Source organism: Alternaria infectoria (assembly GCF_024043175.1).
Source record: "Alternaria infectoria strain BMP 0036 chromosome Unknown scaffold_1, whole genome shotgun sequence".
Lineage (NCBI taxonomy): Eukaryota > Fungi > Ascomycota > Dothideomycetes > Pleosporales > Pleosporaceae > Alternaria > Alternaria infectoria.
The window spans coordinates 2,241,321-2,255,360 of record NW_026250690.1 but is presented as its reverse complement, the minus strand read 5'-3'; the positions used below and the strand labels follow the sequence as shown (position 1 = coordinate 2,255,360).

The 14,040-nt window shown below is 53.2% G+C and overlaps 5 protein-coding genes across 5 annotated transcripts; 2 read left to right on the top strand and 3 right to left on the bottom strand.

Annotated features, from left to right (window-relative positions):
* Nucleotides 1-1,959: 1,959 nt before the first annotated feature.
* Nucleotides 1,960-2,916, bottom strand: J4E92_000772 (uncharacterized protein; the record flags this gene model as incomplete). The annotated part of the gene is made up of 1 exon (XM_051492187.1): nt 1,960-2,916. The coding sequence occupies one exon, from the start codon at nt 2,914-2,916 to the stop codon at nt 1,960-1,962; it is 957 nt and encodes a 318-aa protein (XP_051357699.1).
* Nucleotides 2,917-4,123: 1,207 nt separating this feature from the next.
* On the bottom strand, nt 4,124-6,019 carry J4E92_000771 (uncharacterized protein; the record flags this gene model as incomplete). Its single annotated transcript, XM_051492186.1, has 1 exon — nt 4,124-6,019. One exon carries the CDS (start codon nt 6,017-6,019, stop codon nt 4,124-4,126), a length of 1,896 nt encoding a protein of 631 aa, XP_051357698.1.
* A 746-nt stretch (nt 6,020-6,765) lies between these two features.
* J4E92_000770 (uncharacterized protein) lies at nt 6,766-8,624 on the top strand (the record flags this gene model as incomplete). Its single annotated transcript, XM_051492185.1, has 2 exons — nt 6,766-6,916; nt 6,970-8,624. 2 exons carry the CDS (start codon nt 6,766-6,768, stop codon nt 8,622-8,624), a joined length of 1,806 nt encoding a protein of 601 aa, XP_051357697.1.
* An 86-nt stretch (nt 8,625-8,710) lies between these two features.
* Nucleotides 8,711-10,809, bottom strand: J4E92_000769 (uncharacterized protein; the record flags this gene model as incomplete). The annotated part of the gene is made up of 2 exons (XM_051492184.1): nt 8,711-10,694; nt 10,745-10,809. 2 exons carry the CDS (start codon nt 10,807-10,809, stop codon nt 8,711-8,713), a joined length of 2,049 nt encoding a protein of 682 aa, XP_051357696.1.
* A 1,734-nt stretch (nt 10,810-12,543) lies between these two features.
* On the top strand, nt 12,544-13,976 carry J4E92_000768 (uncharacterized protein; the record flags this gene model as incomplete). The annotated part of the gene is made up of 3 exons (XM_051492183.1): nt 12,544-12,670; nt 12,723-12,947; nt 13,000-13,976. The coding sequence occupies 3 exons, from the start codon at nt 12,544-12,546 to the stop codon at nt 13,974-13,976; spliced, it is 1,329 nt and encodes a 442-aa protein (XP_051357695.1).
* Nucleotides 13,977-14,040: the final 64 nt, after the last annotated feature.

Genomic DNA, 14,040 nt, shown 5'->3' with positions numbered 1-14,040 from the left:
TACCATGCAACTTTTCCAGAAACTCCTCTCGAGACAAAGGTGTCCTTTGGAAAGTCAGGGCTACAGCGTCCGACACGCTGTGCTCGTCGCCTTGATGTGTGACGTTTGCACACTCAGTCAAGAACTTATATCCACCACTCTTGACGTGGAAAAATGAACGGAATTCCAAGCCTCTGCAGAAGTCACTCATAGCCGTCATTGTATCCTGAGATTGGCAATGTCCCCAGTGAATGGTTGTCCGGAGCGCCTGGGGTATGTGATGTTTGATCCAAAAGTGCAGGTGACGTAAAGCATCCTTGTTGAAGGGAAATGTCGTGTTTGCGATCGCTGTGGAGATGTCGAAGGTGATTTGCTGGAGCGGCAGACGGAGCAGCGGAATCTTGAGGAATAATGTATCCGGATCATGGAATTCGGTGAAAACCTCTGGGATGACAACAGTAATGTTGGTAGGGTCGATGGCGGGTTGTATCGTGAAATGGAAGCTCGGTTTGCGAAACCATCGTGCATCATGAGCGCGGAAGTACCCATCGGCAGCCTTTTGGATCTCCTTTTGCGCTTCTTCTCGAATTTGCTTGCAAATGTGCGTCAGGGCGTTGTATATTGACGGTTTGGGGTAGACAACCAGTTGATCCTCTGGTAAGAAGTATTGGTACACCATGCACCGGAGCTCAACGGGGAGGTCGAGGAAGGAGCGTTCAGCTCCGCGCACGGCGGGAAGTGACGAATGGGAAGCGGCAAATCTAGTGTAGTCGCTCTGCAACCCTGTGTTGTCGCTATTATGACCCTTGGAAGACGTAGAAGCCATCTCGAGGGAGTATCCGGTATTTGTATGCGGATCGTAGTCGAAGTGTAGAAGTCGAGTCGAGGTGGTGGAGCGGGATGGGTACAGGCAGGACGCATTGAATCAATCTGAAAGGTACACAATGGAATAACAGAGCTTTTTCGTTAGGCAGACGTAGTAATCTAGCTAACTTGACGTCACAAGATGAATGAAGTCCGCTGTATTTGCTCGAGCGTCAGGGCCTGCTAGGCGCGCTCCTTGCACTTCCTTCTTCCACACTTTCCGTAAAGTACAAAAAGACTGAAACTCCGTAGAAAGCCAGAACTCAATACATGCAAATCACTCCACCATCTACTCAAGTCCATTATCACTTGCCAACATGACAGAACAAGCCATTTCAGTTGCTATCCCGGATACCATCTCATTGACACCCCAATCCAATAATCTCACGATGTCGGCCCCATCGGTCGCACCTGAAACGGCCAGTCGCTTTCTTCAGCTGCCTGCAGAACTGCGGTTTCTAGTATACGCACATCTTTCGCCCTACTCCTCGACTGATCGGGAGCACTTCGGCAAAGCTCAACACCTCAACCTCATACAAACATGTCGACAAATCCGCGAAGAAGCACCTCCAGAGATTGAGAAAGCTGCTGAAGATTTCTACCGCAATTATGAGAGGAACTGGTATGATAGCCACGGAGAGCGAATTCGCATCAAAAAGGATCGCTCTTGGGATAGGGTGAGTGTGCACATCGATCATCCCCTCATTGGTCGCGGTGTTCCGCTACTCGAATTACCTCTTAAGCGAGTCGATATCTGCGTTACTCGGGCCAAAACCCACGAGCTGAAGAGTGATCTCCTCCGAAGATACTATGCACAGTTGAAGAATTTCACGAGGAGGTCGGACGCTCCGACGCTTTGCTTGACACTCAACGGCTCCAGATGCATAAAATTTCGTCATTTGAAGGACAATCAAGTGTTCACTCATAGTAACTAAGTCGTGAAGTGGAAGACGTGTTAAAAGGTTCTTCGGAAGCACGGCATCAGATAGTGCGCGTAGGGCGTCGTATGGTTTTGTGGGTGAACGGTCACGGGCCAGCACGGTGAGATCGAGGTAGACTATGTCGATGTTTCATTATGAGATTACGACAACTTCTAATATATCATGGCGTCATCTACTACTTCTTAGCATAACTGTGGTAGTTATCAACAGGAGCGACCTCCTTGACGCTCTCCCAAATCTGCTCAATGCCCTTGACCGCCTCATCGCTAAGCTTGCCCTTCTTCAAGCTCTGCGCAGTCTGCTCAGCCTGAGCGATCTTGCTAGCACCGAAGATGACACCATCTTCGTCTCCCTCAAGCGCGCTGTGGTAGGCCATCCAGCGGTATGCGAGTTCCGCCTTGGTGACACCCTCCTTCTCGGCGATCTCGTTCCACTTGATGAGCGCCTTGCGCATGGTCTCGTTATCGTACAGCTTTCCGTACATGTTGCCCATGGCTTGCTCGTTGAAGCGTCCGGCGCCTGCATCGAGGTCTGCTGCTGTCTTCACAAGGAAGCCACCAGCGAGGGGTGAGTATGCGTAGAAGTGCATACCGAGCTTGCGGAGTGTGGGGAAGAGCTGAGTCTCCAAGTGTCGGGCAACAGGGTTGTAGTTACCCTGGTAGACCTGCGGGAGTGGGTAGCCCTTGGCCTTCGCGATGTCGTAGACTTGCTGAACTTGCTCGGCCGAGAAGTTGCTGAGGCCAAAGCGGCGGAAGATTCCCTTCTTGTACACCTCGTTCATGCCCTCCAGGGTCTCCTCAAAAGGAACGGTTGGGTCTGGAGCATGGATATAGAAGATGTCGAATTGGTCGATCTTGGCACGCTCGATGGATTCCTGGCAGTACTTGATTACAGTGTCCTTTTTGAGTTCACCGGGCGGACCAAAACCGCCAGGGAGCTTGGTATCGATAATAAAGTCCTTGCGCTTCTCGAGCTGGCCGATGGCAACTTCGGATCCAGCATAGAGACGTGCGGAATCAATGTTCTTGACGCCGTTGGCAAGCAAAACATCGATGAGTTTGGCACGCTCTTCTTGCGTGTTGAAGTACGCAGTGTCTGAGAGCGCAGCTCCTCCAAAGACTGATTTGACCATGGTGATGGGTGATGGAATTCGAGTTTGATTCGTGGGGATTGGTTTGTGGTGTTTAGGGTCAGACAAAAGCTTCAATGCGTAGGAGAATTGATAGCGGGGAAAGCACGAGCGATGATGTTGACGATATAACCGATGATGCAGGGGAGGAAGCCGCGGTTGAGCTGTTGATAGTTCCTTCCCAACACCCCTCTTCCATTGACTTATATACCCAATGCAGCAGGCAGCAGCTCGCGTCTTTCTCCCAAAACGCCGAGCGAGCCAGCATCCACATTACAAATGTTCACACATACCAGTCGTCCGATGATGCCACCAACACAATGCGTATTCTTGGTAAGGCGTGCTCCACTTATTCCCGACCCCTCTTCGGCAAGACTTGCACAATGGCCCCGCTCAACCACTCTCATGCATGTGCCGTACGGAAATAACGGCAGACAGTAACACCAGTCACGTGTTCATTGTGCAATTCAACTAAACACCGATCGAATGCAAAGTTTGTTCGTGTATTTGGATACAGGCAATGGCCCGATGTGAGATTTTGCCCTCACTTCCGACACAGACATACCTGCGGCCTTGGGCGGATCGCAAGCTAAGCCAACTAGTGATACGTATCTTTCTGCATGGGTCGAGTGGTCCGTAACGGCGGACGAATAGTTAACACCAAGACAAACAAAGCAGATTCAATACTCAGAGCGACATAATATCACAGAAGGATCTAGAAAGTGTCTGTTGTCTTGTCGTGCAATCTCAGCAATGCACTTGTTCTTACAAATAGTGAAACATCTAACGCGCATTTCCCTAAAGCGTAGTCTCACTTGCGAAATCATTGTGCAACATGACTACCGATCAGATCTGACATATACATCATGTGGACGTTCTCGTCCGCTCGGTCATGTTGCATTAGAGGAACGATACCCTCCTTGCCAGATGCGCAGTCTGAAAAACGTTCGTACAAGTTGGATAAGTTAAGTGGAAGTTTGAGAGAAAGAATGAACGTGTTGTTGTATGTGCTCATCGAGATAGATGTGGAGCCGAAGCCATGATGAGCGATCTGTTAGCCTTACAATAAACTGCTGTCTTTAGTACCGTGCCTCATCGCATGATCCTTCTTGTTCATGTGCTTACTACCACAAGTGAAGCGCTTGAATAAGAGAGATCATGCGATACGACGCGGTGCTGATCAAGACTACTACATTCTCTTGCAAAGGGATTACGATGGTCCGGAGGCCATGTCTGTCCAACCGCCATCCGCTCTCCAAACTCCAGCTTTCGTGTAATCCCCCCTTCCACCACCTCTTATGTACGCGAATCGAAAGTATTCGTTCACGCCTTCCATGTGTCTTGTCCACGTCCAGCTTTCCTCCATACGGTCAGCGTATTCATGGTACCTTTCTACATCATTGACCAGAACGCTCATTCCATCGTAAGGCTCAGGGAATGGATAGTGCCAATCGAAAGTGATGTTGGGTCTCAGATGGTGAAGATTGAAGTTGTTGTGGATGATAGGCGCAGTGATGAGTGGCAGTACGGTGCCGATGGGTGCGTCACCACGAAGTGCGCCGGGCGTCTCAAGGATACTGGCAAATCCCCAGCGTGCGGTCCCGTTGATGAAGAGGCCGATCAAAATGCCTTGGAAAAGGAGCGAGGGGCGTGTTTGCATAGATGTGCCAGGTACAAGGAGCAGGCCGAGGATGTAGTGGTGGATGCGGACGTTCATCCTTGGTATGGCGACGAGTGCGAGGATGCCAGCCACCAGAATGCCATAGAGGGCAAGGTAACGCGGTAGACGACCTTCGACACGGAATGACCATGCCTGTCCCAGGGCGATGACGAATAGGGTGAGGACGATAATGATAAGCGCAGGAATAGCGCCTGGCTGGTTCTTGATATCGTGGGGTGTAAGACGCTCAATGGGAATCTTGTCGAACGTGTAGTTGTTTAGGGCGCCGATCCAACATCCGCCGAGCCAGAGGATGGTTTTCTCTACTTGTGCGTGAAGACCTTGCAGTTGGCGACGCACTGCAAACCGGTAGACAGCATACATGCAAAATGACGCGGGAAGGAAGCGTGACAGAGCAATACTGATTATGGAGTAATAATCAGTCAAGTTGGGAGGGTCTGATGCCAGTGCGACGTGGAAGAAGACACCGACGAAGATGGAGGTAAAGAAGACGGATGGTGAGGTAGTAAACAAAGACAACAGGATGGTAAAGGTCAGCGATACGCCTAGTAATGGCCACCGCAAGTCGCGACATTTGGCTGCCGTACCGGGCAGAAAGGAGAAGGAGCGCGGGAAATACGAATCAAAGCCAATGCTCTTGATGTGTCTCCTGTTTACGCTGGGGTAGTCAGTCTTCTCGCCAACCTGCGCAACAACTCCACAGCCACCCGACGCGTCATTTATGAAGCCAGCATGGATAGCAGCACCGCAGATGAAAGAGTCGGCGCGGTAATATGTGTTCTCCAGGGTGTTTTCCTCGTCGGTGGGTCCGCCAATAACCAATGGACGATAGTTGACGTTCTTGTCACCAACAGCATGTGGATTCAGCAATTGCACGCGTTTACAGTTTGCGGGGCAGCGGAAAGGCATGGTGCTGTTCTCGAAGGGTCGACACAGATCGCCGTTGAGCCCGCAGCCATTGCCATCGTTCCAGAAGCGATCCGTACACCGTACGCGCACGGGGCTGCCATATCCAGGTATGTCCGCTGCAAACGCGCTACGATGCAAGACCAAGCCAAAGGTCAGGATCCAGCAGAAGTAGAAAAAGACCAACAGGGCGATCTTTTGTCTTCTCTCGGGAAAGTAGTTGTTCAACAACTGGATTGGCGCAGTCTGTATCTTGGGAAAGAAAGGGTGTATCTTCCAGGGTCGGGGCGGTTGTGGACCCTTGACCCATACGACAACATTGTTCCATGCACGTTGCAACCGCGGCGGAATGTACTTGTTGGCGTAATAGGGCTCTTGTGGGGTGTCGTGCTCTTGACCGGATGTCTCGGGAGGCGCCATGGCGTCGGCTGACTCGGCAGGAAGTGTCGTCGCGTTTTCGTCGTCGCGGTAGGCTTGCGGAGGCGCGCCCTCGTCGTCGAGGCTTTCTCGCGGCTCCATATCGTAGATGGATGCCAGCTCGTGGCGGGATCTCGTAGGGGACGACACTTTGGTAGTGAATAGGATGACGATGCGCCGAGGCTTAACGGATGCTTATCGATAGGAATGCGCGTAGAGATGTGCGACGATGAGCGATGGCTGGCAAAAGACTCAAAAGACACTCATGTACAGGACGAGGTGAAGGAGGGAAAGGAGGGGAGAATATACGAGCGAAGGCGAAGGCATGGCAATGGCAAGGAAAGAGCTCTGGGGAGCTTCGGGACCTGCATGATGCGGGCCTGTGGAGTGCCCACGTTCCGGCTTCACGGCACTGAGACGCTAGGTAAGATCGGCCTCCGAGTAGGAAGCTTCCAAAGCTTTGGGTGTCGGCGGCAATGGCAGTACGTGAAGGTTCACGCCGCGATACAGTAGAACCGGAGTTATCATGCTTGCGCTCATCCCAGGTCGTTCGAGATGGTTATTCCCAGCTGCAGCTCCCACGTGTGGCTCAACGTGGCTCAACGTGGCCGAGCCAGCTCATGCGGCTTCCCGTTTGGTGATGAGGTCACCGTTCTGGCATTTCTAATCAGCGCCTTATCGGTCCCTCGGACCATTCGCCTCGGGCGACGGAGCGACTCCATACCCAGGAATATCCCCATCGTCTTTTACCTCTTTGTATGCGATTGTTTGTATTGGACGATATTGTTGACATTGTTGCATTTGACGCGTCCGCGTAAACCTTATCCGCACACCGCTGCAGTGCCACGATGGCGCCGTACAACTCTGACCCGAGCTCTTTCCCCGATCCAGTGGATCTTACGCATTTCCTGTCACGCAGCACGAGAGCGCGCGAAGCTTCTTCTGTCAAGCAGTTCTACAAGTACTTCCAGATTCCCGGGATCGCCCAATTAGCTGGAGGTATGCGCGCGTCTGACCATATGTTTTCGCCTCAGATTACTGATTCCGTCCAGGTCTCCCCAACGATCACTATTTCCCCTACGACACGCTCGAGGCCAAAGTCGCACAGCCGAACCGATGGCAGCCAACGCCAAACAAGCCCGTCGATCCGCCCGCCGACGATCCTCCGACCGCCCAATTCGCGAAGACATCCATCTCGGAGCGTAGAGCGAAGGAGCCACCTGCGTCGCGCCTCGTTGTGCCCAAGTACTCCAATGTGCCAGATCCCCTGCGCATGATCGACCTGAAGTCTGCGCTGCAATACGGCCAGGCTCTGGGATACCCCGCACTATACCAGTTCATCCGGCAGTTCACGAGGGAGAACCTACATCCTTTCGTCCCATACAAGAACGGGCCAGAGGTCATCTTGACCTGCGGCTCTACCGATGGCTTCTCCAAGACGCTGACAGCGCTCAGCAATGAGTGGTCAGCCGAACATGACCCTGTCGACGAGAGGCCAGGGCTGCTGTGCGAGACATATTGCTATATGAACGCCATCCAGACCGCCAGGCCACGAGGCTTCAACATCGCGCCAGTAGCCATCGATGACGAGGGAATGATGGCGCATGGAAAGGGAGGTCTGCAAGATGTTCTAGAGAACTGGGACTACTCAAAGGGCCGCCGCCCACATGTCATGTACACCGTCACCATTGGCCAGAACCCTACATCAGGCACCTTGTCGGTACAGCGCAGAACCGAGATTTACGCGCTCTGCGTCAAGTACGACATCATCATCGTCGAGGATGACCCATACTGGTACCTACAGTACCCGTCCTCGTCGCCTAGCAGCGTTTCTCCCAAGCCTACCAAATCTTCCGGCTTCGAATTCCTAGACAGTCTCATTCCTTCATACCTCAGCGTAGACTACCAGGGTCGCGTTGTTCGTCTCGATACCTTCTCCAAGACGGTGGCCCCCGGGTGCCGTCTTGGTTGGATCACCGCGCAGCCTGCACTCGTAGAACGTCTCCTCCGCATTACCGAGACTTCGACCCAGCAGCCCTCAGGCTTCGTGCAGTCCATGATGGCAGAACTGCTCATGGGTCCTCAAGCCTCGAACGACCCTGGCAAGGGCGGCGCGGCCGATGGCAGTGGCTGGAAAGTGGATGGATGGGTACGCTGGCTAGAAGGCCTCCGAGGCAACTATGAGCGTCGCATGCAGAAGATGTGCGACACACTGGACGCTGGAAAGGAGGCTGTAAAGGCTGGCCGCCGAAGGAGTCTCGTCGACGTCGCTGACGAAGAGGATGACTGGGCCGTGGTCGAGAAGACGCAGATCTACTCCTTCGTTCGACCTCTTGGCGGCATGTTCGTGTGGATGCGCTTTGACTTCGCGTCCCACCCGCTCGCCAAGCAAGTACCTGCCGCCCGCCTTTCTAGGGCTCTGTGGGTCTTCTGGACCTCGAAACCCTACCTATGTCTCGTAGCTCCCGGTACGATGTTCGCAGCGAACGAGGAGATCAAGGCAACGGACAGCTTCAACTGCTTCCGGTTGTGCTTCGCCGCATGCCCTGCGGAAGATGTAGATGATATCAGCAAGAGGTTTGTAGATGGCGCGCAAGCATTCTGGAGGATTAAGAGCAAGAGTAAGATTGACAAATTATTGGAAGAGGAGGAGGTAGCGGGCGTGGATCACGTTGCGGGTATGGCGGTATTGACCGGGATGTGTTAACGGATTTTCAAATATACATTAGGAACGCTATATACAACCAAACTTGATGGTGGAGTCACGCTATGCACTCCCGTTACTCGCTATTTTTACTTGGAGACCTTGGCGTCCGCGATGATGACGTCGGATGCCTTCTCAGACAACATGTAGAGGGGAAGAGCCAGGTAAGTGCCGGGAATCTTGGGGAAAGCGGAAGCATCGACGACACGGAGACCCTCGACGCCACGAACCTTGAAGTTGCCGTCAAGAACAGCCTTCTCGTCATCGTCGGCACCAATAGGGCAAGTGCAAGAGGCGTGGTGGCCCCAGGACTCGTACTTGGCAAACTCCTTCCACTGCTCGTCGGTCTGAACCTGCTTTCCGGGCCAAACCTCCTTGAACTTGCCGTCAAGAGGAATGAGATCCTCAAAGACCTCGCGACCGTACTTCATTCCCTCAACAAGGGCGTCAAGGTCCTCGTCACCACCGACAGCGAAGTTGCGCTTGCGGATCTCAGGCACATCTTGGGGATCAGCGCTACGGAGGGTAACAGTACCAGCGTTGTTGCGAGACTCAGCCTTGAGAGTAAGCCAGGTCCAGGCGTCGCGGCCAAGGGTGGCGTTGGCGAAGAAGTCAGGGTAGTATCCGTTGAAGTACGCGGGCCATCCAGCGACGAAAAGATCAGCGTTACCGTTGGGAGAGTTGCTAGCCTTCTTGGTGATGGCAAGCGCGATACCGTTGGTGGCGTAGACACCCTTCCCGATTCCAAGCGTGCCAGTCTCCCACTTCTCGAGGCAGGGGTCGTGGTCACCTTCAAGGAATGTGCAGCCGTTGAGAAGAGAAATCTTGCTGGGTGCTTGACCGATGACGGGGATTTCGTAGCGGTCCTGGAGGTTGGTGCCGACACCAGGTAGGTCCTTGACGACATTGATGCCGAATTGCTCGAGTTCCTCCTTGGGTCCAACGCCGGAAAGCTTCAGGATCTGAGGGGTGTTGAAAGCACCAGCTGACAGGATGACCTCGCGAGTAGCAGTGACGGATCCCTTGGTTCCCTTGCCAGCAGCAGAGCCGGACTGACGCCTTGGGTCAGCGCCGTAGAGAGACTTTCCAGTCAAGAAGCTGACACCAGTAGCCTTGGGTGTGGTACCGTTCTGGTTGAAGTCGACGTTGGTGACGAGGGTGTTGAGCTGGATGTCGAGATGGTACTTGCGGCTTCCATCCCGGTTCTTCGCGTTGATGACTTGGTGAAGGAAGTCGACGGGGCCAGCACGCTTGTACTCAGGAATCTTCATGGCAAGAGGAACCTGCCACATGCCCTCGGCGGAATCGCGGTTGGCGCCAGGGTTGTTGATGTCGCGGAGCAATACCTGGCCGAGGCCAGTAACGGTGGTGATGAGCGAAGAAAGAAGGTTCTTGCCCATACCAGTAGCAGCAGCCAGGACGAGGGAGATGACCTTGAGGTCCTGAACGATCAAAGTAAGGTCGGTCAGTGAGGTCTCGAGCCATCCGGAGAATCCGTGTCCAACAACGCTGTTGGGTAGGTAGCGCGACTTCTCCAAGCGGGTGAAGTACTTGCGCATGTTGCTGGGTGCCCAAGAAGAATCGCCAGTGATGGACTGGAGGTACTCCCAGTCACTCTCGTATGGGTATACAGTAATGAGGGCATTGTGAACAGTGCAGCCTCCGAGCGAGCCAACACGGGGGTATAGAACACCGAGGGGTTTGGCGCCGGCGGGAGGGCTGGGTCCAGTGTACCGGGTGCCGTCGGTCAACTCATAGGTGAGCTTGGTGTCCCTCCTCTGCTCTTCTTCGTCGTCGAAGTGCTTGACAAAGTAGTCCCATCGCATGGGCTCATACTCGGCGGCAACGGAGTGCAAAACGGGCACGTTGTACTGAGTGGTGTTGGTCTGGTCATCACCGGCCTCAAGGAGAAGGACCTTGTGGCCAGCAAGAGCTAGCCTGGCTGCGAGAGGTGCACCGCCGGCACCAGATCCGACAACGACATACTCGTAGTCTTCAAGAGTGGTGGTGTTGGTAGCGCTCACAGCACGCTTGACATTCTCGCCGCGGTAAGGAGTGTGCTCGGCGCCGTCGCTGTCGCCTTGTTAGCACTCATTTGTTGATATTGCCACGTGATAACATACATGATGCGTGCAGAAGTGAAGTTGGTAAGTAAAGAGAGGACGGCAAGAGCCTTAATGACAATCATGGTGACGAAATTAGAGGTAGTAATAACCTTGCAAAAAAGAAGAGACAAAAAGCAAAGGACTGGATATACAACGTCGTTGCGAGAACGAGTGTGGAGAGAAAGCGACGAGGGCTTCCCTGTGAAAGCTTATATTGGCATGCAGGACAGCCTCGCTCAACCATCACGAAGCGCCACCGGTAGTCGCGGTACACGTGGTGAACATTACGATCATCGACCATCTACCCCTTTGGTCCTTGACATTTTACGAATGCGACCTGCGGCTAAACCTCCCCCTACAGGTCAGCCTGTTCTTACCGCATGAGGATGGTAGTACAACCCGTGCGCTAGTGGATCCAGGCGCATGGTAGAAAGGCTTCCCTTGTCGGACGGCATCCTCGCCCGCACTGACAAATGTGACGAATGCGAGGCTCTTGAGTCAGCGTAGGACAGAAATTCTCCTAGCTGCAGGTCAAGAGATTGAGCGGGGAGACGAGGCGTTGTTTGAAGCTAGACCGAACTTCCACCTGGGAGCACTGGAAGTCGGGCCGAACCTGGCTGGCGTAAACTTACCTCCATGTAGCAAGGAAACTCCCGCGAGATGGCTGAACTTTGCAAGTCAACGTTCAAAGTTAGAATGTAGCCGTCGTCTAGCTTGAATCTCGCTCAATCTGGATATCTCATGATAGTCGTCGCTGCTGCATCCAATATATGCACCTTGGCATCCTTCTGAACCTCTTCTGCCGGCGGCACGCCTCGTCGCTACCGTACACGGTAGTTACGACTGCCCAACGTACGCCGCAAACGTCATCGGATAACCACGCCGCGAAAGTCTCCACCTCAAATTTCACAACCCAAGTCGATCGAGGGCTCCAGCGCGGCCACAAGAGGACGCCTCGAAGGTAACGTACCTGTATCGATCGTAATCCATGCACGACTCCACTATGCACGTGCTAGAATCGACTTGGCGGTCAGGGTGGGCCTCAAGGGTCTATGAACGAGTAAGAGTCAGCGCCTGTAGCTCCAGAGGATTTCCATCCCCAACAACGTCCATCGCAGCCAGCTTCCGATGTGTGCTGGAAAACATCCCCGTCTGCATAAGCACGGCAGAAGGTCTTGGTAATTCTGCGAGCCGTCCCCAGGGATGCTCGACGACATCGACTGTGCCAGAGACAACTTCTGAAGGGCTTGTCAAAATGAGGGAAGGTGCGCGGTATGTACACACCCTGGCTCCGTGACCGGGTGTGCAAAGGCAGTTCCCCAGCGACTGAATACGGCATTTGCAGAGCAATCCCTTGCTCTCCACCCCTCTCGGTGTCTTTCGTAACCCGACCTGCCAACTCTCCACCGATCCATATTTCGGTATGATTTCCCCTTGGCCCGGATGAGAACGCTCAAGTGGGCACATTTTGTGTTATCGCAACTCCACACGAGCGCCGTGCAGATTATTTGCTTGGTATTTACTGTAGTACATAACCTACTACCTTCAAACCTTCGTACGAAGCCTTGTCCGAAGCCAGCCGCTATCGCCTTTTCCCCAACTCTATCATTTTACCTTTCTTTTACGACACCTGCACATGATATTTCCCAATGCGGTTAAGAACTGTGGTAGCTTTTCTCGGGGCCTTCGTGGCTGCCGTTCATGCTCAGAACCCGCTTGAGGCTCTGGCGGCACACATGCCAAAGTGCGCTGTATGTGTACTTACCTGAAGACTGTAACTGAACTCTTGTCTGACATTCGTATAGCTGGCATGTTTCATGGAAGAGCTTCCCAAGTCGACATGCGCCACAGACCTCACCTCGCAGTGCTTATGCACCAACACTGCCCTCAATCTTGCGGTAGCCGCCTGCTCCCAGAAGACATGTACGATCTATGAACTTATGCGTGAGTATACCCTCGTAACATGCAGGCCGCATACTTGGATACTGATGCGTAGCAGAGACCAAGAATATTACCAGCACTGGTTGTGGAGTACCTGTTCGTTACAAGGGTGACTCCTTCATGGCTATTGGCATAGCTGGAGCTGTTGTCGCTATATTAGCCTTCATCCTGAGGATGGCCGCTAGTATAGGCAAGAAGGGCCGCCAGGTATCATGGGACGACTTGACGATGTTTATTGTTGTCTTGATTGCTATACCTCCCGCGGTCTTCACCCATTTCTGTAAGACGATTTCGACAAACCCTCGGCCGCCATTTTACTTACAACGTTACAGTGGTCAAAAACGGTCTTGGACGAGACATTTGGACTCTCAAAGCTGACCAGATCACCAACGTCCTGTTCTACTACTTCCTGGGAGAAATCTTTTACGTGACTGGCCTTGGTGTCTCAAAGATCTCGATTCTCTTCTTCTACCTTCGCGTCTTTCCGGCCAAGAGCTTTCGAATCCTTACTTACAGCGTCATGGGCGTCTGTGGTGTCTACACCATCGTATTCTTCGTCGTCACCCTCATGCAATGCCGGCCCATCAGCATGGCTTGGGATCAATGGGATGGACTCCACGAGGGCACCTGCAACAACATCCATCTCCAAGGCTGGATCGCGGCCGCTATCAACATCTTCCTGGACGTCGTCGTCATGGCGCTCCCGATGAAACATCTAGCAGCGTTGAACATGGGTATCAAGAAGAAGGTCATGGTCATGTCCATGTTTGGTGTCGGTATCTTCGTCGTCGTCATCTCGGTCATTCGCTTGGAATCCCTCATCCACTTCTCGAATACGCAGAATGTCACCTGGGACTACGTCGACGCCGGTCTATGGAGTCTTATCGAAATCGACGTTTCCATCGTCTGCGGATGTATGCCTGCTCACCGGCTATTGATCGCCAAGTTCTGGCCGAAGATACAGTCGACTATCGGAGCAAGCAAAGCCCTTTCGACGAAAGGTTCAAAGTTCAACAGTACCAACAACACGACCATCAGCTCTACGGCCCCCGAGAAGTCAGTCCGCCTTTCCATAAAACCCAAAGCAAAGGACGAGAACAACTTCATTCCATTGGACGACATGGACGACAACAGCGATCGAGCCATGTTGACGAAACGAGACACCGAACGAGACTCTAGGGGTTGGATCGTGGCAACACATGAGGTGGAAGTCACGCACAGGAATGCTTCGGTGGTCACAGAGAACGCCAATGATGGTAAGCCACAGGACTGGAACAAGCCTCCTATGATGGGAAGAGAACATGTATGAGCCTTCATGGGCAATATTGGTGTTGTAGCCATTTGGCGTCGACACAAACGGAGTACAGGCGTCA